Genomic DNA, 25,880 nt, shown 5'->3' on the forward strand with positions numbered 1-25,880 from the left:
ACACCATGAGTTTCTCTCCTTTTATGCCCATAGCAGCCAATGCCCCAGAGGTATTCTTTGCAGCATGAGATGGTGCATTGTCATGCATGAATACGATTTTGCTTCGGAAGGCACGGTTCTTCTTTTTGTACCACGGAAGAAAGTGGTCAGTCAGAAACTCTACGTACTTTGCCGAGTTCATTTTCACACCATCAGGGACCCTGAAGGGGCCGACCAGCTCTCTCCCCATGATTCCGGCCCAAAACATGACTCCGCCACCTCCTTGTTGACGTCTCAGCCTTGTTGGGACATGGTGGCCATTCACCAACCATCCTCTACTCCATCCATCAGGACCATCAAGGGTTGCACGGCACTCATCCGTAAACAGCACAGTTTGGAAGTTAGTCTTCATGTAGTCCTGAGCCCACTGCAACCTTTTTTGCTTGTGAGCTTGGTTTAGGGGTGGCCGGATAACAGGTTTACGGACACTTGCAAACCTCTTGAGCATCCTACATCTTGAAGTTAGCGGGACTCCAGAGGCACTAGCGGCTTCAAACACCTGTTTGCTGCTATTCAATGGCATTTTAGTGGCTGCTCTCTTAACCCTACGCATTTGTTTGGCAGAAATCTTCCTGATTTTGCCTTTGTCTGAACGAACCCGCTTGTCCTGTGAATCAGTGACAAATTTCTTCACCGTCCGATGATTACGAGCAATTCTTCTGGAAATATCCAATGTTGTGATACCTTGACCAAGGTATTGCACTATTTGCTGCTTCTCAGCAGCAGAGAGATCCTTTTTCTTCCCCATTTTGCCTGAAACATGTAGCTTGCTTAATAATGTGGAACATCCTTCTTAAGTAGTTTTCCTTTGATTGGGCTCACCTGGCAAACTAATTATCACAGGTGTCTGAGATTGATTTCAATCATCCAAATAGCCCTGAGACACAATACCATCCATGAGTTTAATTCAAAAACTAAAAAATGAATGTTTATGACCCTTAAATCCGATTTGCATAATAATGTGGAACGCGGTGTAAAATGTTTGGGCTAATATCTGGTTGGCATAACTTCAGGTTAAGAACAGGCTCAGCGAAACTGGGATTTGATTTCCAGTCGTAAAATTATAATAATAAAGGTACCTTTATTTATATAGCACCTTTCAATACAACCATTAAAAAGTGTACTCCCAGTATTAAACAACAACCCTCAAAATAGTTTTGCAAATCGTTCTTATAAAAACCTACATCATATTGGTTTTGTTTTACAGTTTCACCCCAACAGTGAGCCTTTTAATCCCTCTTTTGGCTTTCCTAAAATAAACACCTCACAGGTCACATTAATTCTCTTGTATTTAACAGAGTAAGAATTGAAAATAAAATTTGCAGTTATTCTCCAAATAAAAAGAGCACATATCCAAAATGTTACTACAGGAGCAGATCTGCAGGTTTGGGGTTGTCTAAGGAACTGTCATCACCATACTGATACTGGCTTGTGTTCTTTGGCTTCTGCAGAAGTTGTGATAACATAGAGATGCCACTAGATGGATCTGTTCCTCAATCTAATCGCTGCCATCTGGACTTCTACCTACTTTTTTCTTTACTCTCCCAAAGTCCTTCCTCTAGTGAACCCTGTTTTCTGACTGACTGACAGACTGATATCCCTTGGGTCTATTCAGCCAATAACATCATTCATTTTATACTGTATCATTCATTTCTGTAATAGTGACTTCAATGTTTTATATTCCTCAATCGTGGTGCTGCTAAATTAAAAATGTGTGAATCCTTTTTTGCTGCATAATTAATCAAAATCTTCTCTGACTTCTGTGTGTCTTTCAATTTGATTGACTGAGCCTTATCCATGCGTTTGCATACATCTGAAGACATTTGTCTTGTCAATGAGCTGCCTGAGATGCTCACTCATTCCGTATGAGCAGCGCGTCTAAACCATAAATGATTCCTGTTGGTTCCCTGTTCTGTGAATGGCTCTGGTGCCACATATCATGGTCTGCAAAGAGAGTGAGAGACATTTATGAAGCCGTTTGTGTGAGATTGTGATGAATTGAAGATCCATGAGCTCCAGATCCACAATGAACCATCTGGCTGTGCTACTAAAAAAGAACACAAGAGTGATTTGTTTCTGTTTGTGTATCACAGTGGGTGTGTATTTGTTAAGACACACTGTAGTTAACGTGCTTGCTTCTTAGATAAATACTGTCTCCCTGTAGTTAAAGATTCTCTGTTATCATCGGTCTCTTCCCAATGCAGTTTCTGATGCTTGGACTTTGATTATCTGTTGATGCCGAGAACCGATCCAAAATTATTGATAAAAAAAAAAAAAAGACTACTTATATAATGTACTTTAAAAGCTGCATGACCTGGCTAAGGGTTAAACCTTTAAAAAATCAAATACATCCAGAGAGAGCCACAAGACACACAAGATTGGTTTCTTAGGTTTGTGACATCACAAATCCTGGCTGCTCGAATCCATTTTCCACATGCAGGCCAGTATTACAGGTCAAAGTTCACCAAAGTTGAGCTCCACAGGAAGCCATACTAAGGATTTGCTTCACCACACCACCACCAATGTTGTATTCACCCCCTTGCTCACACAAATTAGGCATTGCAACATTTGGGAATGTGTGACTGTGGTATTAAGGTGGGAATACTCAGCCATGGCGTTGACTTCATGGATCTTAATGAAAAATTCCGGCATATTGACTGGGGACTCTATGAGTGTGTGCAATGAGGTGCAGCTTGATTGAATTTGAGGGAACTGTTGGGCCTTGGTGGATGTATGTGCTCTACCGAATGCCATTATATTTTACTATCCATTCCTTTACCATAAATCAAATATGCTGCGGCGCAAAGCCTGCAGAGCAGACGCTTTCCTAATATTTATGATGTGGACTGTAGGTAGAAGATAATGCGCTTGTCCCATCGCTGTGTCTGTAGATGTATAGGAACTCTGTTATTACAGTGCTGATGGATGGTGTCTGGGCTCCTACGGTTTTTCGCAGTTCATTGGTTTCGACAATGCACTACTTGCACAGCATGGCTGTTTTTAATAGTCTCACCACCGAATGCATCTGCATCCTGTTTGCTGTGTTCACCGCTTTTGGACAGACGGATAAATCTCCAAGCAGAGTCGCTTCTCACAGCCGTGTTATGCGTCTTTAATTGTGAACGTGCCGATTACGCGACAGGTCTATTTTGCGCTGCGATTGTGTAACAAGATAGCAGAGACATGTGTCTGTCTCGTCTCTGCAGCTCCAGTTTGGCTCCTCACATCCTACCAGTCTGTGATATAATATTAAAGTGGGGGCGGCGGTGATGTTCAAAGACTTGTGACCAAAAGGATGTGGGTTGTTGGTACAATTCCCTGCTGAGAAAGTCTGGACATAAAAAAGTAAGTGAATCACGTCAGAGAGGCATGGATGGAAATATGACTTTTAAGTAGAGCTGTCGAGCAGCTCCTTGCTGTACTGGGCACTGGTCAGGTTTAAAAATCTCTATTTAAAGGACGTTTATAGACTCAAATAGACAGAAAAGCCTTGTGTGGGACATATGTGTACGTCACAGCAAGTGAGTAAGCAGTGCAGAGTACAGATCATCCTTTCTTTATTTACGTCAAATAATTTAGAATCTGTATCATCACAGTGGGGGAAGTGAAATAACATTTACCTCCGTCATGTGTTCACCCGTAACTGTTTGTTGGTTGGTTAGTTTATTTCTCAGCAGGACATAATTAACCCTATTTTTATTCCTTCTTTTCAATGAGGCAGGGTTCATGATCAATGGCTACATCCATCACTGTGGGCTACCTGTAGAGAACTTTACCATGACCTCTTTTTGTTACTCGAATTACTTGAAAATCAACCTGAAATGTTTGAAACTCCGGCGTTTATATGAACTTGAACCTCGGACAAAACTATGATGCTCAACCTCCTTCAACATAAAGGAAGTCACACTATGAGGTACACATAGTGAGCTGTGAGTTATTGCCAAAGCTTTGTTTGAACAGATAATGTTATAATAGGTTTTTACCGTTATGGCAGAGAGCATGCCTGTTATTCTGCACAGCTTCTTACCAACTGTGACATCAATTTCAATCAAATACACACTGTAGGTGATCAATGTAGGGGGCTGAAATACAACTTTAAAATAAATCCCAGGACAATAAAGATTATTCCCACGATCTTGTGGTTTTCGTCAATTATTTAAGTTTGATTTCCTGACTTGAAAAGTACTTTTTAAATTCCGAGGTTTTCCAGGATGCGATGGAACCCTGATGGAGCCTGTTGGGCCTTGGTGGAGGTAGAGTTTGTGCACTGTTACATTGTTGTTCAAATGATGATTTAAGTATTATATAAAAAGTTAAACACATTTTTTGAGTTCTTGTTGCTGCCATGACAATTCACCTTTTCCCCTCTTTGCTTCCATCCTGGTTTCAAAACTTGCTGCCCTCTCATTCACCTCAACTCTCTCCGAACCCTCTTCTCAAAAATTCCTGGAACAATTCCTTTAGCACAAATGTTTCCCTTAGCCAGCGAGAATGTTTTTGCTTTGGAGCTGCTCTGAATAAAAGAAAAAAGCATTATGTAAACCATGCACCTCGTGTCATGCTGTAGTCCCACATTTTACAGCCTGTCTGCTGCAACTCTGTCCCACACCAGAAGGAGGTGAGTGATAATACTGTGGAATCTGACTGGCTTAGTGAAGCCAGCCTTGAATGCGAAAGTGTCTGTGGAGAAAATGTGAAGCTTCCTGTCACAGGCGGTCACACACTGAATATGTGCCATAACCAAAGCTGTACTTTTAAAATAAAAAACACACTCTAAATAGAATTTACGTCGTATTTCTTGTACAGCTCTAAATTGGGCCCCTGTCTTTCGGGGTGATTATTAATAAAAACAGGTTTGGAAATGACAGCTGGTATGGACCATAGACTGTATTTAAAGATCGTGACGCATCTTCACTTCCTCCCACGATCCAAAAATGAAGCCAAAAGATCCTGGATACCAACATCTCCATGTTGCACAATTGGATCCAGATTCCTCACAGTCGCGATATAGAGGTGACACTATTCACATCCTCATGTAACAGAGTTTGTATATCGTGTATGATTTCAATTGCCTCGTGTCTTATGATCAGATCTCACCTTCCCACAGTGTATGTAAATAAACACGTACATCGTTTCTGTTTGCAAAGGTGCAATGCATGGTGGGAAGCAGCAAGGAGAAGAAGACGAAGAAAAGGCAGAGCACAATGATTCTGTTGTTGCCTCTTGTTTCAGTTTAAAGAACTCCTCCACCCCCGGCATCCAATACAAGTGAAGTAACTGGGGACTGATTGAAAAAAACATTAGGAAAAAAAACAGAAAATGCCTCCATACTGCTCCTGTGGTGTCATCCACAATATCCATAAAAGCGATGCTTCAGCACATTCCGCGTGTACCCTTGGGCGCGAGCTTATATCCCAGTTCGAACGTGAACTTGGCTCCGCGGGAGGATATCAGACGACATTTAGGCTCAAAACATGGTGTCAATGACGCGGTTTTGAGTCGAATTTGAATGTTGAATGACAGTGGAATTTGGCTGCAACGCTGTTTAACTCCAAAAGTGTTTTCTGGACAAAAACACTTCACCCACCCCTCCATCTGCATAGTGGGAAGTAGTGAATTTTCGTTTTTCAGTGAACAATCCCTTTAAAAGGTCACCAGAAAACAATTTAAATATGTTTTATTCAGATTATTTTATCTGGTTGATATCGGAATATTGGTCTCCATGTAAACGTTTAGCCACTGACTCAATGTGGAAGTGTCATGTTATTTGTGCTTTAGGGTGGAGTTTCTCTCTGGACGCACCATGGCTCTGTGCGCTCCCATCATCACAACAGCAGGGAGGGAGGAGAGAAGCTGTTTGCACAGTGAACCAGACCCTCACATCCATCCAGCTGCTGCACCGGGACCACAGCTGGCTCAGCCCAACAGCCTCCTCCTCACTGGGTCCGCGACCGATCTGCGCTTTACGCACAGTCATGCTTTTTACGCACAGGTGAACTTCTATTCGCCTCCAATCGCAACAGGGAAAAGTAACAACAGCCTGAGCAGATCGCCCGTCTCTTCCACACTATCTCCTCCTCGCTTTTTCTCTCCTCTCCCCGGGGCTTGAACAGGTCATCGGGGCCATGTCCAGGAAGAAGGGGGTAAAAGGCAAAGGGGGCGCCAAGAGCCCCAAGGCGTCGCCGAGCAGCAGCGGCGGGAGGACGGGGAAAGGTCTGGCCGCCGCCGCCGCTCCGTCCTCCGGACTGGTTTACCCCAGCAGACCGTCCATCAGCAACAGCGGAGAGTTTTACGACATCGCCTTCAAGGTGAGATTCTGGAAACAGGTTTTTCAACATGTCCACAGGTGCGATCCCTGCTGCTGCGAGGTCCAGAACATTTAGATCCAAAGAAAGAATTTTAGAAAAAGACTTAAGCCAGTATAGCGTTGTTGACCAGTATGTTTACAAAGTTAAAGAGCATATGGCCATGTTTACAGGTAATTGTATGGAAGTCCATTCCTGCCAAGAAGAGAAAGATACTAGTGTACTTTCTATCTGACACTTTATAATATAAATAAGATAAATTCAGTAAATAAAGTATTGCATACAAGTTTAAAACTTGACTTATATATATTTTATAAGATTGCTACCATGAATATTGGAAGTCAGTCAGAGTTGGGGGATGCTGAGATCAAGTCTATAACCGTTGACAAGCAGAGGCAGGATGTAAGGTTTTCATTCTGCTGCGGAGATCAGGTGTTTTTGTTGACAGCACATAGACCCCAGCGTTGGCTCTCATCACTAAAAGCTCTCAATCCCTTTTTTTGTGTCTCGTAAGTGTCCCCACTTTTTCATGCAGAGATTTATTTAGTTTTTGTATTTTTTGCGTCTGTCTCGATGGAAACATCATCAACACAACCACCCGCACACGGTGAAATGGGGGGGCTGGCCGGAGAAAGTCCGGAATGTCTGGTGGATCTCTGGAGTTTATTGCATGTCTGAAAGCAGCTTGAGGGGATAGTTCACCCAGAAATGTAAATTCACTCATCTTCTCACCACTATGCCGATGGAGGAGTGGGTGAAGTGATTGATTACACTAAACACTTCTGGAGTCTCAGGGGTAAAAATTGTAGCACTCAAATCCAATAGATTTGAAGTAATGTCACTGTGATCCACACAAGAACGCAGCTTTAGGCTTTTTTTCTGATGTATTTCTACGTTTGAAGAATTATCCACCATTTGATTCAATTATATTGGATTTGGCAGCAACACTGTTTACCCCTAAAACTCCAAAAGTCATCGTTTACTCAAACACTTGATCCACCCCTCCATCGGCAAAGTGGTGAGTAGATAATGAGTCAATTTAAATTTTGGGGTGAACTATCCCTTTAAAGCTTGCTTGTAGCCTATATGACAAACTGCATGTCTCTTTTGGAGTATCATTATACCATAGTGTTTCAGACAGAGTTCGATCATGTTAAGTATTAAACTAGATTAATGTCTTTGAGATTTGGATTGTTTTGTTTGAATACATCACATAATGAAAAAAACCCTGATAGATTTATCATAAGTTGAAGCCCCATTGGCTTTCCAGCATAATATATGACAGAGATAATACAATATGACACATGACAATAATGCGTTATGAATCGGAGATGATGAACACAAATGATGATCTACATTGAGCATATGCAAATTTCCATCATGTGGCTGGCAGCATGTAATAATTCTGCCCCCCCGACGGTGTCAGGGATTAAAGGTCGCTGTCACCACAATGGATTTCCCACAATTGCAATTCAGAGAGGCAATTTATGAGATCAGTGTAGATTCAAATGAGATCTTAAGTTCACAGACTGACTTAATCTTTGCAGGTAATTTATCTCTGTTGTGATTCGTTGCTCATATTGCCTCAGGTCAAGTTATGCCCTTATTGAGTCAGTAGGTGGCAGGAAAACGTGCAGTTTGGGCAAAAAACGACTTTTTCCAGGATATTAACAATAAATAATTTCTAAAACTTAGTTAAACATAGAGAGCAACATGGTAGAAATCAAAGGTTGGATGATGAGCTGTTCAACAGGGCTGTTTATATACTGGATCTTTCCCAAGCCTTATTCAGAGAGCCAGTCGGCCATTGGCAGATAGATCTGTACTTGTTGTCTCTCAGTGAATTCAATAATTCATTAGTTCGGATAAAGTGTTTCAGCTCAAAGGATACAAAGTGTCATCTGATCAACTTGTGGTTTGCATCTAAATCACATTCGGTTCTATTCATTGTGAAGAAGATGGACTCGGCTCATTTCTTCCAGCGGCCCACTCTGGCGGGTACTTCTACTAAGTTATGTTTGTGCAGATTGTCTTTTCACACAAGCCAACACTTGAGTGCAGAACTGGGCATAAGTAATAGTAAGTGAACTTGTAAAAGAGAGATAAATAATGCAGTGCTGGACAGTGTGTGTGTGTACTGCACATAGAGCTAGACCGTGCAGGAGAACGTGCTCGGGGGGGCAGCGGGAGTAACACATCTCGACGGGTAAACAGAATTCAACACCGGGCCTGGGCTCGCTGGCCGCGCACGACCAAATAAGTGAATGTGCCTTAACTTATGCAGTGTAGTCTTGACACCCCCCCCCTTCATTTCTGATTTTATTATTCCGCTTTATTCCCTGCAGCACTGCCAAAAATCACTGCCCAACTCTGCCTTTGTTTAATGCGCTCAGATGTAACAGATCAGTGTCTCAAATATCCCACTCATCTCAGCAACACAGTGACCTTTCATATTAGCATGCATTGCTGCCAGAATCTTTAAATATCAAATTAGAGGAGCATTAGTGCATACAGTGCTTGGGTTAGTAGTCGGGCACACAAACATTATCAAATGATACAAAACTGAACTGAGTGAATTTGAGTTTTTTTGTCTGATGAGAAAGAAAGAGAAAGGAACAAGCTCTTGGTTCATAGAAATATGAATGATATTAATAATTGAATCCATTTCTCCTGTATATGGGCAACTGAGAAGTGTGTGTATGTGTGTACAAGATTTCAGCTGAGGTCTTTCTTCCTCCACCTGTGTCTCAGGTGATGTTGGTGGGAGATTCAGGTGTGGGGAAGACCTGTCTGCTGGTTCGCTTCAAAGATGGAGCCTTTCTAGCCGGGAGCTTCATCTCTACTGTGGGCATCGACTTCAGGGTAAGTGTCTTATTTTGCCCCATTGCAAAATAGTTTCAGCAGATCAGCTCCATATGGTATGTGGCCCCAAATTTGTTTTCAGCTATTTGGGCCATATTCACCATTTACCACGTTGGCCACTTTAGGTTCACATCAAGATTACACCTTGCAGAGAGCAGCGCAGGTTTGCTCAAAAAGCACCAAATCTTCTTAGGGATAGTTGGGCCACATTTGCTATTTTACATCAATTTCATTCAGGCCACAGGAAGGCCAGAATTGTTGCATTATTAATCCAAATACTGTCTGGTTTCTCATACCTGTGAAAGTTACCTGCATACTTAACACAACTGTTTTCAGAGGCTGAGTAATACTTCCTCTGACCTGTATGTGTGAAACCACTTAAAGTTAGTGGAAAATGGACCACGAGGGACACCAGAAATTCATTGAAGCACACTTCAGGATTTCAGTCTTTGATTAAAAAGAGAATTGTTTCCCTAAAAGAGTTTTGTGCTGCAACAACAAAGCTTTAATGGTCAATGTTCTGGTCCTGTTGTTTCCTTTCTATAGGAGGATGTAACTTGAAATGTGTTTACACTCTTTTAGTCCCTATGGGACACAACACATTTAAACTTAATTAAGCTAAATTAAAAAAGTTAATTTAGAGTGAGGTTATTTATTGATGGGTTAATCCTAATTTATACTGCTAATGGCAAACCCATTGTGCCCTCGGGTGAGAAACTGCAAACAAGGGGTTGGAGTGCCAGTAAAGAACAGCCACACTTTATGTGTGCCGGCCGCAGACCAGAAGCAGTGACCTGTTTCAGTCTTTTACCATCTTGCCGCTCCCCCAAGCAAGTTCCCTAGAACTGCAGAATCTGACACAGCTCTTTGGCAAGAACCTTCCCCAAGGAGGTGTTCTCAGGCTCGATGCTGTCATCCAGAGAAACTTACAGAGCTCGTGTAACAGTCCAAAGAGGAGTGCTGAGCTGAAACACACATTGTGGATGCAGCATGAGGTCCTAGGATGTGTTAATTGATGCTCCTGGCTCCAAACATAATTGTGTGTTTTGCAATTAGGTGACTGTTATCTATTCCTCTCCTGGATTGACATTTTCTTAAACAACATGTCAGTCTGCAGACGGAGCAAAAGGACAATCACTAAACAAGGAAACAGCTTTTTGAACAATTGCTGCTTTCCTGGAGCAAAACCCCTGAAGAAATAGGACAGTGGTGGGGAATACAGCGTCACACAGCACTACGTTGTTTTTGGGATGAAAGCATTATTTTTACATCCGAACCAGAGGTAAAAATAGATGATCGTCTTATGTTAATATTCATGAAAGAAAGCCCTTGCAGCTGGAAAAAACAAACAAAAAGAAACCAGAACAGAGAACGTTCACATCCAAAAACCTCAACAGCCCCGGGATCTGAAATCGTCGCTGTTTAATTGACATACGAGCAACTGGAATCTCTGTGTCTCTTCATTTAATCCACTGAATGTGACAGATGCTTTGCCTCCAGCATGAACTTCCCTGGTTCTGGAGGGTGACAGAGTGAGCGGATAATTAACAATGATTTGTTGGTTATTTCAGAGTGTCACCCAAAAAAACATAGAATAGAAGCGAGAGTTTGCTTAAATGTCCTCACTCTCGTTGTCTCAGTGTGTTTGTAACATAGTTTTACTTTGTGTTTTCTGGAGCAATAAAGACAGAAAAAAATACGCCATTAAATAAGTCTGCTTTGACACCATACTTAAAAGTTAGGAGCTGTATGCACATATACAAATGATCCATGTCTGTGTGTTAAAACACTTCAATTATACCTTGTTTTACAATAATAATAATCGTAATTTAAGCAAATTCTATTACACAATTGATTTAATTAGAGCTAGTCCGTCACTCTCTTCTCTGAACATGTTAAGTCCACCAGAGCTAATTGCTTTTTTTGTATTCATTTGTTGCTTTTGGTTTTCAAAGTTATGAATGGGAAGTTCAGTTTGCTCTGTCATGTTGCTAAGTTACTTGGTTGGCGGATTTTTCTTCACGGTTTTTCTAACTGTTAAGCCCTGCAAGAAGCTAAATCATATCATCAGTGAAGCAAAAACAAGCTTGTTATCTGTTCACACATTGGCCAATTTACCCAGCCGTTCGGCTCTGTGGGAAATAATAACATATTTGTGTTGGTTTGATGTTTGTCGTATTGTGAATATGGGGCAACACACAAAGTTGTGCTCCTCCCTTACTGTGTCGGCTCTTTCAAAAACTCGGCAGCACTGAGAACATACTGGGGTGGGAATTTTTTGAATAAAGTAAAATTGCTCTTTGGTTAAAAGTTGAACACAATTTACAGCCCAGTCAGGATTGTGCAATAATGTGACCACCGACATGAAAGACAAGGAGGAATAGAAGTATGCGTCCCCTGAGACAAAATCTGCGCATCCTAATTTCTTCCCTGACGTTTTCATCTATTTATATTTCTTTTTGGCTGATTGAAATAATTTGAGTCAGAAATCAAACTTCAAACACTTCCCTCGTCTGTTCTCCTTTCTGTCTTTTCCTGGGAGAAATGGTAAAGATGTGCTGGTGAGATGTTTATGTTTCTATGTTGGAGGACAAGCAGGGTGTGTCTGAGCCTCTTCCCGCTTCTTTGCTTGATGAGTGTGTATGTGTGTGTGTGTTATCACTCACATCCATTGTTTGGCTTCTTTCTCCCTTCACCAACCATTCACTCAGCTTGAAGTGATGCAGCAGTGCATCTGACCGGTTAATCATTGATCTTCTGCACCCCATGGACTGACGTAGATCGTTTTCTGTCTGTGTGTGTGTGTGTGTGTGTATGTCTGGTAGGAGCAGCAGCAGCCTGCCAGAGCATGACAGGAGGACAATGTTGACCACACTCATGCCCTTTAGAGCTTTGTCATGTGACATGGTTTGTTATTGTGGACATACGACGACCAGCAACTGGCTCAGGGAGGAAAAAGTTTGTCTGGCCACATTTAGCGAAAATCTTCACTGAGAATCTTTTGGAAAGTTGAACTATAACAAAAGTTTTTTGTATATATATATATATATATATATATATTTTTTTTGTAGATAAAATTGCTCAGAAGGCACTTTTTTTTTTTTAACCCCACATTAAAACAAGTTAAAGATGTCGTTAAAGGTGCAATATGTTTATTAGAACATTAGCACACAAACCGACTTTGCTACACGTTGTTGTGCTGTTCAATTCTGGATTTTAAAATTCTGGGACGTGCTATTATTCAAGCAATCTTGTTTGCAGCCAATAGCTTTTTCTAGAACTAACAACCAAAGGCCTCCTGTGTGCACTAGTATGTGCATGCCTGTTCATGCGAAATGCACTTTCAGGTGTGTTATTGGACATGGATTAAAAGCGTCAAAGGACACATCAAAGGTACGCACATTTTTTACACAGACTGGCAATATGGCAGCTTCATATCCTGGATATTTTGGCTTAATTTCTAGATGTTTGGAGGAAGTGGAGATGCATCTATGTCTGTCTTCCTTCTCCCAATTATGTACTTTCAGAAATGATTTTCCGAATAGTCAGAGCAGGTTTAATTCCAAGTATTCTTTCTTTGCCTCAGAGAGTTTGTGGTGGTGGTAGATGCTGGATGGAGTGAATGGACATGAGAGAAATCAATTCCAATATCTTTGTCCTCAGTAAAAAAAATTACATAAATAAAAGAGAAAATCAACATGTGGCAGTTAATGGTAATATTTTGGCGAGCCGCCACAAATTGTTAAATGTATGGCAAACATTTTCTGTTCACTAAAGATGAAGAGGAAACTAAATCCTGCTTAAACTGCAAACAAGAGAAGAATCATCTTGTGCTCTCCATTTTACTTTGTGAGCCATGTTTCAATTTAGAGAGAAATCCAAATCGACCTTGGCATACACCTGAAAAACCTGAAGGAAATAGTGAAAAGATAAAAGTGAAATCTCTCTTAACATGTTGAAACTCCTCTGTGAAGATGGAGAGGAAATTATGTTTTTGTCAGGCTGCTCTGAGAGTAGTCAGAAAATACTTTTCTAAAAGTTTCCCACTTAAATATTTATTTTTTACCTTTGTCAAGGAGGATATGTTTTCACCCCTGACCATTCATCGTTCTGTTAATAGGATTTTTATGAAATGTTCTGGAGTGGTGTTACATGATGCCGCTCCACACACAAGACTAACCGCCATTCTAGTTCAAAATCTCAAGGTACTGACAATGCAGTGATTTATTTAAAAGGTGCACGACGCGGAGGGGAGTTCATTAGTTCATCAAGAGATTGAGGAGGTTTTAGAGTTCACTTTACCTCTTGTTTCTTATTCTTCCTGGATTAGCCTGGCTGCTGGCCCCTCAGCTTATTGGAATTCAAGTCTCGAACATTGAGTGTGAGTGTCAAGCGTGTGATTCACACTCCTTTTATAAGAGTGGGAAGAAACTGTGTTCATGGGAATTGTGTTAATTTTAGAGTTGGCCGTACTATCGGTGTGAGATGGAATCTACTACTCACGTCCACTGTCCCAGTTATTAAATCACTTCCTTTCATTTTTACAAATTCGATCTCTATCCATGTAAATCCTTGCTCGGTTCTGTACCTGTACTTGCATGAATTTTAGGACAGGCACATGCATTAAGCCCTATCTATCACGCTGTGTGACAATCCTGATGGACGGACTGGAATCAGTCAGCCGAAGACTGATGATGATTGCGGTCCCTCAGTGGCTCTTCAGGCTCCCAGACGCCGTCCATCGATCCTGGGTCGCCTTTTTTCCCCCCTTTGCTGTGAATCTTAATGAGGCTGCAGCTATCTTCAGCCTGCAGGCAAATCAGAAAGAAAAAAAATCTCTAAAAAAACACCATCTCATCTTTATGCTTGAGTGTCTGCTTTGAAATATTAGCACTGGACACCAGACACTCTGGACAGAAATTGGTTGTCATAGTAACGGTGTACAGGTACACCAGAGACGATCCACGATATGAAAAAAGGGTTAAAGGTGCATGCACAGCGGCAGAAACTGATTCCCACACGTTCACTCACCTCATCAATGCATTGTTTTGCTTTAGTTTGTCTAGAATTAATCATTCATATCTGTAGGGCTTCGCTTTACATCCGTATTTCTCTATGTGCAAATATACAGCTGCCTTTTTACCTGAGGTGTCCATCTTCTTCTCGCATCAACCTTGACATAATGTCTTTGTCAGTTTACGTAACACAGTAGAGTCACACAGCAGTTCTGTCAGACGGCTGTGGGGGAGTAACTCCACCTGAACATTATTTAAAGGGTACGTACGATTTTAAATATCAACTAGAATGGCACCCAGTAGACCGCCTTATAAAACCCATTTAAATTGACCAGATTCCGATTTTTAATCAGAACTGCATTAGGGATGACACAGTGTGGAAATTTTCCCACTGAGTTTCTTGACTGAACCGGTGGTACCAATTACATCTGACATTTAACGGAAAAAAGAGTGTCATGACAATCTGTAGGCAAAAAAGCTCTTTGGTGGAAATAATGAGTTATAGACGTAAAAAAAAAGTTGGAGAATTGTTAAGCGTTGATAAAAGTCTGTGCTGTCTTCTTTTATTTTTTACAATCATCAGTTTTCTTCTGGTGAACGTTGCTCTTTTGCACAAGTGATAAAGAACTCAAACTATAATAAAGGTGAAGATAAGATAAGACAAGGTTTATCGATCCAACGCTCTGTAAAATGACTTGTTACAGTCGCAGATACACAGGATGTGAACAGGATATGCGCATTAGAATAAGGAGATAAACTCATATATGCATTTATAGACTGTTTTAAGTTTATAGGCAGGTATGGTATACAATATTAATACTTAATTATATGCATTATGTACGTATAAATGGGTGTAATTAAACAATGAACTTATGAACAATTTAACCACCATCAAAAATGTCAAAAACACATTACAGAATTGAAGGTCTGCTCTTCTAATGCAGCATGAGCTGGATATGAGCCACACGCAGACGCGCGTCAATGTTCATGAATAAGCAATATGATGAAGCACACTCGTGCTAATAAGCTGCCACAGGATCAAAACAACATTAGGAACAGTGGAAAGTCAAAGCTGCATTTTCTGCTCTGTTATATAACCCATCATTTCCTCTCCTCTTCCTTTCATTCCTAATCCTCTCTGCTGTTGGTTTTCATTTGAATTAATTTTGCTCCTCTGGTAAATTATAGCCATTATATAACTTGACCCCACAGTAAAGGGGGGGGGGGGGGGCGCTGGAACCCAGGGACCTGGAGACAGATCTGTGTTAGTCAAAGGTTTGCAGGTCTGCTCAGTTTTTACTTTTCTCCCCGTTTTGCGTCACGTGACTCCTCGAGAGCTCGCCGGGCTCCCGGGAGACTGTTGTTATGGACCAGTAACCATGGCAACGAAGTGGAAAATGCTTCCGCTCGCTCGGTGGCTTTCAGGTGCTCTCGAGCCTCCGGATTGACCGAGGTCATCGACTGGAGGAGGCGAGGGTTTTTATTTGTTGTTGTTGCTGCAGCCACACATCGAACCAGGACCGAAATCTGCATGTGAGGACACGTTTTACAGATGGGTCTGAGGACTGTATTCATTCTGGGATGGCATTCAAAAAAAAATCCTTTGCTTCACACTCTCCCAGCTCAGTGCGCTCCGATTTGGAAGCATTCCAGTTCAATCACAGCGGCTCCACTGGAGCAAGATGCTTTTTACATTTTGACACAAGATTTCACATGGAGGACTTATTTATGTCCACGGGAAGCGAAATATCACACATAAAATGATCCAACCTGAGTTTTGGCTCGATTGTAGTTTTCTTTAGGGACACATTTTAGAGTTGTTGCTTGAAGGATAAAATGTAATACTTAAGTCTTTCGTTCCTTTTGTTATTTTAAGTCTGGAGGCTCTCACTGGGATTGTTTGAGCAACACTCACAGGACCTAGTTTCTGTTGGTTGCCTCATTTCTCTGTAAATAAAGGACTTTAATTTCAACTACCAGCTACTACCCTTTTCCCCAGTCTCCTTTAAAAGGTAAGTAAATGTATTTTAACAACTTAGGGAGGAGTTAGAGTTTCATCCCGTTTCTTCTCCATAGATATAAAACAAATGCACGTGTGACAGCTGTCCCACTCAATGACACATTCACCGTGTCAGCCGGAGCGTTCGGCAGCATGGCGCCTTCACTTTCCCCTCTGCCAATCAAGGGGTTCCAAACCGGCGATTGAAGATCCTGTACGTACGCATTCACCCGCCCCCTCTGTGAGTTTATATTTATACTGGCTCCGTACCATCTTTGATCAAGTTGTTCAAACGTGTTTTCATAAATAAATCAAACGTCTGCTGCTTAACCCTCAGGTTATCATCGTCCCTGGTGAAGATGAGATTTATAATTAGAAGTTTTATAGTACAGATAGTGTCATAGGATAAATCAAAGGGATTGCTTTTTAATTTGAAAACAGCAGCGTCAGTGCGCGGCATTATCTGGCAACGCAGCTCGGAAATGACAGATGATATTACTGAGGGAGGAATATGGTGTGTGTGTGTGTGTGTGTGTGTGTGTGTGTGTGTGTGTGTATTGTTGCAAGATAAATGGACAGAATCATGTTAACAAACTCCTTTCATTTCCAACAGACAAAATTGGCCTCAGTCCGTCACAGTTATGAGAAATAACAAACACAGAGTTATTCACCTCTTTTCTCGCTCCATCTCGCTTGAGCTCAAAGAATTTGTCGCTTTGTCTCACCAGTGCACAGCTTCGCACGACATTCCTTTCATTCAGTTTTTAGCAAATTATAATGGCTTCAAACCAGAATACGTTTTTTGTTTTTGTTTGAGCGGTTACATAACATCAGCCTTTTAGGTGCAGCAATATTTTTTAATCGTCATATTTTAATCACTTCCTTTCATCCAAACAAAGAAATCCCTAATGTCTGTCCAAACAGGAGTTCAATTATCGTGTAAATGGGATTGAAGGCAATTTCACACATTCTCTATAAGTTGATGGGTTTTCATGGAGCATCACAGAGACATTAGATGTTTTAATCTGTTATTATGATTATTATAACACACACAGCTTTAACGTAAGCGCTCAGGTTCAACAGACAGAACCACTTTATAAGCTCTTTAAAAACGCTTTTTTAATGGGCTTCTGTTATGCACTCTTAAACTAAAATGTACCATTATAACAGCCATTAGCCAATCAGGGTCCCTCATACTTCTTAACAGTGTGTTCATAATGGTACAGTAAGTAATGCTAATGGTTTTTTCAAGGTAATAACAAACCTATATTAAGACCTAAGACGGCTGAATACAAACAGCCTCTAAACTGAAGCATTGTTTGAAAACTAACACACGTAAAACCTGAGGGTTTTCTGAAGAGCCAAAAGAGTTGCCAACATTTGCATATACTTTCATTTCTCTGCCTCTAAAGCAGATGGAGTCTTTGGTAAAATACAGTTGATAGCTCAAACATTTAGTTTTTATTGTAAATCATTGCCTTTAACTTAGTGAACATTTATTTAAAAGAACAAAGCTGGAAAACTGGCCCAGATCCTCTTGCTTCTTCCTCCTCCTCGTTAAAAACGTCTCCTACTGTCTGAGCCTCATTTAATAATAACTTTTACAACAGAACATAACTCTCTCAAAATGCTTTGTAATTATTTTTCAAACATGTAAAAAGAAATGTATTTAAAAATGACAGTTAAAAATGTAACTGCATTTCTTTCTTCTTTTTACATTTGGTTATGCTGAATTTGTGAAACTTGGCAGGCTCCAACCATTCGAACCAATCCACTCAGCCTCTTTGTCTCACTGAGTAGAATGAGCTCTGGACTCACACCTCATACACATAGAAGTCCCAGCTGAGGGATTGACCCTCTGTATTTTAGCGTTTGGTGTTTAGCCAGGCCCAGCATGTGCATGTGTTGGTCCTGGCTAAACACCTGCAACGTGGCAGGTGCATTGGATTTGGGACTCTAGACGTGTTCCCTGTTTGTCTGAGTTGGCTCTTAAGTTGTTACCGTCTGACACAGTTCACTTTAAATTGATCAAATGGCTGACTCTGTCAACTAACCAAGGTTGGCGGTTCGATCCCCGGCTCCTCCAGTCTGCATGCCGAAGTTTCCTTAGGCTCCTGATCTGTGTTCTGTCAGAGCGTGAATGGTGTGTGACAGAAAAAGCGCAGTGTGAATGAATGTGACTTGAAATGTAAAGAGCTTTGAGTGGTTGATGAGAAAAGTGCAGTGTGAATACACTTTCATTTAACTACATTATGTGACTTTATTTTGACGCTTAATTGATTTTGATTGAAAAGTTAAATACTCAAGTCAAAAAAACTTCTGAGAAAACTTACTGATTTTTAGCTATTCAGTATCTGCTCTACTATTTGATTCAAGCACCCTTCTGAAGGGAGTCTAATGAATAGACTAGTCTGAAAAGTGGGTACTTTCATTACACACCTAAAATTGGTCGAGGGTTCTTGTGAAAAAGGCAAATCAAGATGATATAGCCAGTGCTGCATTTACTTCAGATCAGCATTTTGCAGCTCTTGTTAGGTTCCGAAGACCCCTTAAGCGTTTGTATTCATTTTGCCTACGTATGTATCCGTAGCTGATAGAAAGTTCCAACTGACCTTAAAGAAGACATCCTGACTTCATCACAGTCCACAAACAATTGCAAGAGCCTGTCATTTGTTTAGCTGTTTGCTTGACGGTCTAATGGAGCAAAACACCTTCAGGGAGCCTTCAGTGCCTTTATCTCATTGCAAATTCAGAGGATCAACTAGACGCTTCTCTAGAAACTGCATTTCTATCCAGCCACACTAAGTGTCTACACTATTTTAGAACACACCGTTATCGTAAGCGATCCGCACAACACAGTCATGCATATTCATAAACTGGCTCAGGCAGATGTTTCAGACTTTAAAAGACATTCTGAACCATCAATCAACAAACCTGCTTTGAATTTTCCTTCTGCATTTCTGACCTGTAACATGCTCAGAGGAATCACTGATTGATTAAGTCCGACAAATCAAATTTTTTATACATATTGGAATTAGGGTTCCTGCCAATAGACACTAAATAAAACCAGCATGTATTAAAAAAAACTTAAATACGGAGTCAGAAGAAGTGAGCATTTGTGTTGTCCTACTCCTTCCCCTTTGCATGTCATAGATCAACCCCTTCTCACATAAATCGTTATCTCAGTGGAAGGGTAAGGTGGTACCTCTGTGATCAATTAATGTTCCTATGAGGCGTCTGCTGTGGAAAAATTGCAGCTCTTCTCTCTGCCTCTGCCTGTCCAAACCATATGTATAATTTTTAATTCCATAATAATGATATTTACAAATAATGGCTGTGTACAACCCTCTGCTGAAGGCTGTAGCAGGGTTGTATTTTGTAGAGCGTATACCCTCACACACAAACACACGTATACACACTTCAATGTGGAACTCTTGTGCCATTCGAGTAATTTAAATATTGTTTTAGACAACAATTGTTTTAAATTTATTCCAACTTACATAAGTGAAAATATAGTCTCAGGTTTTTCTGTGTTTTTGTCTTTTAGGTATTATGAAACTACATGTTAAACTTTCAGCATGATTATACATCATTGACTGTCTAGGTAGCATAGACTGTATATACAAATGTATGGAGACTCCAGGTCCAGGAGTGAAGCCAATGCGGAAGCAACTGAAACCTGTATTCTGTCAAATGACCAGCAGAGGACGACTCCACTTGTTACAAAAAACAATTGCCAAGTTTCATTAGTTCATAAAGACAGCATGATGTTCATTTAGTAAATGATGGTCCCATTTAAAATAAAATAGGGACATGGATACAGTGTGATTGACAGCTACCACTGTCCAATGGGTGCAGGTCACATGTGTAGGTGGGTGTGCACTGTCCTCGAGATCTCAGTCTTATGGTAGTGAACATGAATTGAGTCCATGTGTTACGATTTACTTCCGTAATGTAACATGGCAGAGACAATGCATCACAGGATAGTGCATCTTGTCAAGCAGCTAATGAAGACATTTGGAAGTTGTTCATTTAAAATGCAAGGAAATGGTCATTTGTAATAGTTGATTTGTTGATGACAATCGATAATTTGTCGCAGGCTCATTACTTTTATGTTCGTAAAGAGATATGTCAGTATCAAATGATGTAAACATCACTGCCCACATACTTCAATGCATTATTTTCCCCTGTGACAAAGTGAGTGTAGTATCTTACCAACTTGCAAAGTCTCTACTCAAAGAGTCCCACCATTGTTGAAATTTGTTGTACATGTCCTATCATTGATTCACTTCCCCTTTTCGCTACACTGCCATCCCACGATTTCCGATGGTGATTCACCATTTTGTCCATATCAATCAATCAATCAATCATCAATCAAATTTTATTTGTATAGCCCTTATTCATAAATCACAATTTGTCTCATAGGGCTTTAACAAGTTGTATCATCCTCTGCCCTTAACCACCAACAAGACTAAAGAAAAACCACACTATAAACCCTTTTAAAAGAACTTAAAAACCTCAGTGAGAGCCACATGTGAGAGATCCCTCTGCCAGGACGGACAGAAGTGCAATAGATGCCACGTCTAATGGAGCCCATCAGAAAGATAAGGGTATTTGCATCATTGATTGGAAAGGCTGCAAATACGTACAGGCTTTTAGAAGACGTGCATAAATACAGCGCAATGAAGGCAGACCACAGACAGGAAGCTCTATCGAGCATAAATTAGCTTTTAAACACGTTTTATGGTGGAAACAAAGCTGTCAATAAAAATGTTTTATTTCAATCGTTTTCACCAAGTGTTTTTATGCCGCTTGTTATGATCGGCTGCTTGTGCTCATATCCATGAGTCTGTTCACCTTTTATAAAGTAGAAAATAAATATCTACCAAACACCAGGTGCAGTTTTTCTGTGTGTGTTTTCATAACAGAGTAAACAGCATGTTTTAATCAGTGTTGTTTTCTCATTCTGTTGAGAACAACTTTCTGTGTATGGTTTTATTCCACTTTCAGGGGTTTTGATTGGATCTTAGGCTGCTGCCCACCAAGTTGATGAATTTATTTGTACCTCAAAGACCTCCACGTCAAGATATGATGTCCTTTGAGACTGCTATCCTAAAATAAATGGATCAGGTAGCAGCCTCTCACAGACAGTTTGAAGAGAAGTTTGCATTTATTACAGAGGAGAACACCAAGGCGGGAGGATGACAAGATAATTAAATATTTCAACGTTATTGCCTCTTCCTCTCTCCTATAATAACACATTATACAGACTGCAATACTGGGTCTGGTGTTCTGCAATATCATCCTCTTTCCGTGTTATGATTGAACCAGACTACCACAGCATTAACTATGATTTTGACGGTGAGAAAAAGTGAGCTTAGATTATTTTTTATCTGCTGGTAACATGGCCCTTGTCAACAGTGATTTACAAACCTCCCGCAGCAAAAGTGATTTTTCAATACAGAAAATAAATAAATGAGGGCGTTTAATTTGAATAATGACGACTGGAGCTGAACGCTTTGACAAGCCCATCAGCACAGTGCTGGAAATAGTTTGCTTTGTTTTGTAGCTATTTCAAGGCCAACACACAACCCTCATAGTGCTCTTCAAAATTACTGTTTCGGTGCTCTACGCCTGTAGCAATACTGTGAATTAAATACAATAAACTGTCTCTTTTTAGGTCATGACGCCGGTGTTAGTTTTATTTCAGAACAATCAACAGTATTAACTGTTGTAAGAATTTACTGCAATACTGGAGAAACTGTCTTGAATACTGAAAGAGAATTGGGCAGATTATGGGTCAGGAAGTTGAGTGGGGTCATCCACTAATCAGAGGGTCCCCCATTCAGCGTACGTGTCCTTGGTCAAGATATTGAACCCTTAATAGCCCCTGGTTGCTGATTGATGTATGACAGACAAGTGCTGAACATACAAGCTGTGTATAAATGTGTGGGTGAATTACAAAGCTGTATTGTAAAACACTTTGAGTGGTCATCAAGATAAGAAAAGTGCTGTATTAAACAGTTAAACCACAACAAGAACTTTTCTTAACCAACGTGTCACCATTGAAAAAGGCCAGCATGATTTGAATTTAGTTTCACTTCATTTTCTTATAATGTGACACCTCTATTGTTAAGGTTTGGTTTAGACACACAACAACTATGAATATTTATTGCAGTTCCTGCAATGAATTAAAACGTGGTTGCTTTTCTTGGTGACTGTCTTGTCTGACAGTAACACACGGTTCATTGAACTGTATTTAATGAGTGGCACATTGCCATATTGTGATCGTCAATAAAGGAATACTGTCACAAGAAGAAAACACCTTATCTCAGATTTGTTGTGAATTAATGTCTCACAAAAATCTTTCAGTCACCGGCTGGTTGTCTTTATACCATCTAACAAACGTTTAATGAAACTGTTATTACACCCAAACTGTGAGGTCATTCATGATAAGTGACAAAGGACAAAAGAGACACTTGTTTCAGCGAATGAAAGAGGTCCTCAGGATGTTCCTTGATGAACACCTCCATAAAAACCCTGAAGGGAAGAGAAACATTTAAGTGCTGTTCAAAACAGGGTCATTTCCGATTGTGCATCTTTGGAAATGAATAATGCTGCTCTGAATTCTGTCTTTGTCAACTGTGTAATCCTCCTTTATCTCAGTAAACCACTACCTGCCCTTGAGAGAGCAGGATGAGCAGCAGAGCAGGAGGGTGTTGGGGGGTTAAGTGTCTGACTCACACACTGAAACACAAACAACCACAGAGACAAATTCCATATACGCACACAAGTACACAAAGAAGCACAAAAAAAGCATGACTGTACGCACAAACAAAGATTTTCTGATGCCCATGACTCTGTTTTCCATCTTCTGTCCTTTCATATCTCCCCCCTATGCGCACACGTCTTTCTTTCCCTCCCTCTCACTCTCCCTTGTTCCATCTGCCGAAAGTGCAATAATAAATGTCAGCGTCGCTCTCTAATCACAATAATCTAAGAAACGGCAGTTACAAAGAAAATAAAGGCGGAAAGGATGAATTATAAGGCAACAACAACAGTTTTGGTTATCAGGTGCAAACATGTTCCCTTTTACATAGAAAAGCCCAGGACGACTGTATCTATAAAACAGCAACCGTAAGCAATTTCCCTCATCTTCATCAAAACACAGATACACAACGACTTTTCATCAAGTGTCCAGCCCAGACTCTCAGCTTAACAATATTTAATCCTCTGGAAAATGCTGCAGTATCACACATTGCTCCTAGACTACTTAAACTAGAAGATGTTGGTAACTGTTTCCTTTTTAAAAACACAGAGAGATAACACTTGGGTTCAAGCAGAAGTTTTAAAGCCCAGTATGACTTGTTGGGAGAAAGCGACATGCCCTAATAGGATTTCCAGCTTATTGTTTGGGTAATGCTATCTTGTCTGGGCAAGGATTGAATGGTTTATCCGGGCTTTACACGCTGCACCCTAAAATCAAGGCAGTCTGCAAAGTCTATTCTAATACCCTAACACAGGCTCTACAAGCTCTTTAATCCTTGATAATTCTTTGGATTCAGCACACTTCTGAACAACAGGTTCATTCAATTATGTTTGTCCAAGTTCACTGAATATTTAAAGCTGCTCTAATCAATATTTTCTATGCCTCTGCTCATGTTTTTCGGGTTGTCCGTCCCATTCACGTGAACACGATATCTTAAGAATGCCTTGAGGCACTTTTTAAAATTTGGCACAAACATTCACTTGGACTCAAGCTTGAACTGATAAGAAGTTGGTAGCCAAAGGTCAAGGTCAAAGTGGCCTGACAAAGTATGTCATGTTTTTCTTGAAAGTGATATCTTAAGATCAGCTTGAGGAAATGTCTAAAAATATGGTACAAGCAATCATTCGGACTCAAAGATGAATTGATTACAATCTGGTGGCCTGGAGGGCAAAGGTCAACGTCAGAGTGATCTTATTTTCCTGTGAATCTGATATTTTAGCACTACGAGTAGGGAATTTCATTACATCTGGCACAATTCACTTGGAATTGTGGATGAACCGATTACTGATCACTGATTAACTGATAACTGACCAGATTTTGGTCGTCAAAAGGTCATGGTGTCCTAAAAAAATAGTTTTTTGGCCCTTTGAAGTATTTTGATTTCACAGTGACTTTATATGAATCTGGAAAAAAATATGTAGAGCTATGTAGATGGAAACTGCCCTTGGTAATTCTTGTTATTCTGAAAATGAAAAATAATCACCAATACAGCTTTATTGTTTTGGCTTATTCTCTCTACTCTTAAAGTCACAGCAGCTATTTTATATATTTATTTATTGGCAAACTTCAAATGATTCGTATCACTAACCTCTGTACAACCAAAGCTAAAACGTTTTCGTGAGTTAATAAGCCTTAAAAACGACAATGAAATTGTGTTGTAAAATAAATAGAAAATGTGTTATTCAATCTAATTTTGCTAATGACAAAATAACGTCCTTTGCCGGGTTGGTAATATGAAGAAGAGTGTAATGACATGGATGATGATAATATTGTGTGATTAAGTATCCGTGATCATGAAAAACAAAACATCCCCCAGTGATTACATGCTCAATACCAACAGCATGTATTATGAGGACTGCTGCAAACGAGAAGAAAAGAAGCCAAAGAAAGAATCTTTCTCTCCATAAAAAAGGCAGTGGAGGACCATTAAACTCAACAGCACCTCATTAAAATTAGCAGGGAGGGAATATAATGATATAAATCTCGATTCAGATTCCTTAACCAAGAATGGTATCTCCAGGGAACCTCTGAAAAGAGTACAGGTTCAAGGAGTGTTGGAGCCTTCTCCTGAGATGGAAAGAGAAGACAAGTGGAACAGACACGTTTTAAAGTGGCCAAGTCAAACTCTCTGTGGCTGGCTGCCCACATATTTAAATCTTTACTAAAAGTTGTGACAGGCCAAAGAAAGGAAGAGAAAGAGAGAGACCTCTCATGGGTCCCTGGCTATACAAACCAGCGAGATGGGGAATAGTCAGTGTGAGGAGCAGTAAGACATTGATACTAATATGGGAAGAGAAGGATGACAAAAATGGAAATGGAAGGGGAAAAAAGGAGCACACGGTTAAATATTTTAAGACTTGATCGACAGAGCGAGCTGCGCAGAAATCACAAAGGTCAAGCCAGAGCAGAACATGAGGGAACCAGACAGAGAGGAGGGTGAGAAAGGGAGGAAGGAAGATGAAGTTTTGAAAGGGAAGCTGGGCATGGGGTGCTTTTATAATAAGATGAGTTAAAAAAAAAAATAGAGGGGAAAGAGAAAGGGTTGTAGAGTGTGACAAATCCAGGATTAGTTTATCTTATTGCCAAATACAGGGTGTGAGCCATGTCTGTGCCAAACCACTGAGGATGAAATGATGAGAGAAGAGGAGAGGAAATGTCTTTCAAGCCAACAGATTCAGCAAGACTGGCTGCGATGACACAAGACTAAGTAAACCCACCTGGGATAAGTGTGTCAAAATTGGTTTTCAGCCTTTAGTCACTTCTCACATATGCGTTTAACCAAACCACAAACCTCATGCAGAAATCCTCAGCTTTCATTTTGATTTATTCTCTGAGCTGAAAACCTCCACATTTTTTTTCTTTCAAAACACTTCCGTCTCCTCAGTGGATTT

At 40.4% G+C, this 25,880-nt stretch overlaps 1 protein-coding gene across 1 annotated transcript in view; it reads left to right on the forward strand.

The window, feature by feature from the left end:
- The first annotated feature begins 5,842 nt into the window (after positions 1-5,842).
- The window catches only part of LOC133027440 (ras-related protein Rab-26), a 72,342-nt gene continuing 52,304 nt past the window's right edge, over positions 5,843-25,880 (forward strand). The window contains 3 exon segments of the mRNA XM_061094451.1: positions 5,843-6,135; positions 6,137-6,347; positions 9,096-9,206. Coding sequence (XP_060950434.1) covers positions 5,843-6,135; positions 6,137-6,347; positions 9,096-9,206 — 615 coding nt within the window.

The sequence above is a fragment of the Limanda limanda genome, chromosome 21, assembly GCF_963576545.1.
Source record: "Limanda limanda chromosome 21, fLimLim1.1, whole genome shotgun sequence".
In the NCBI taxonomy this organism is placed as follows: Eukaryota; Metazoa; Chordata; class Actinopteri; order Pleuronectiformes; family Pleuronectidae; genus Limanda; species Limanda limanda.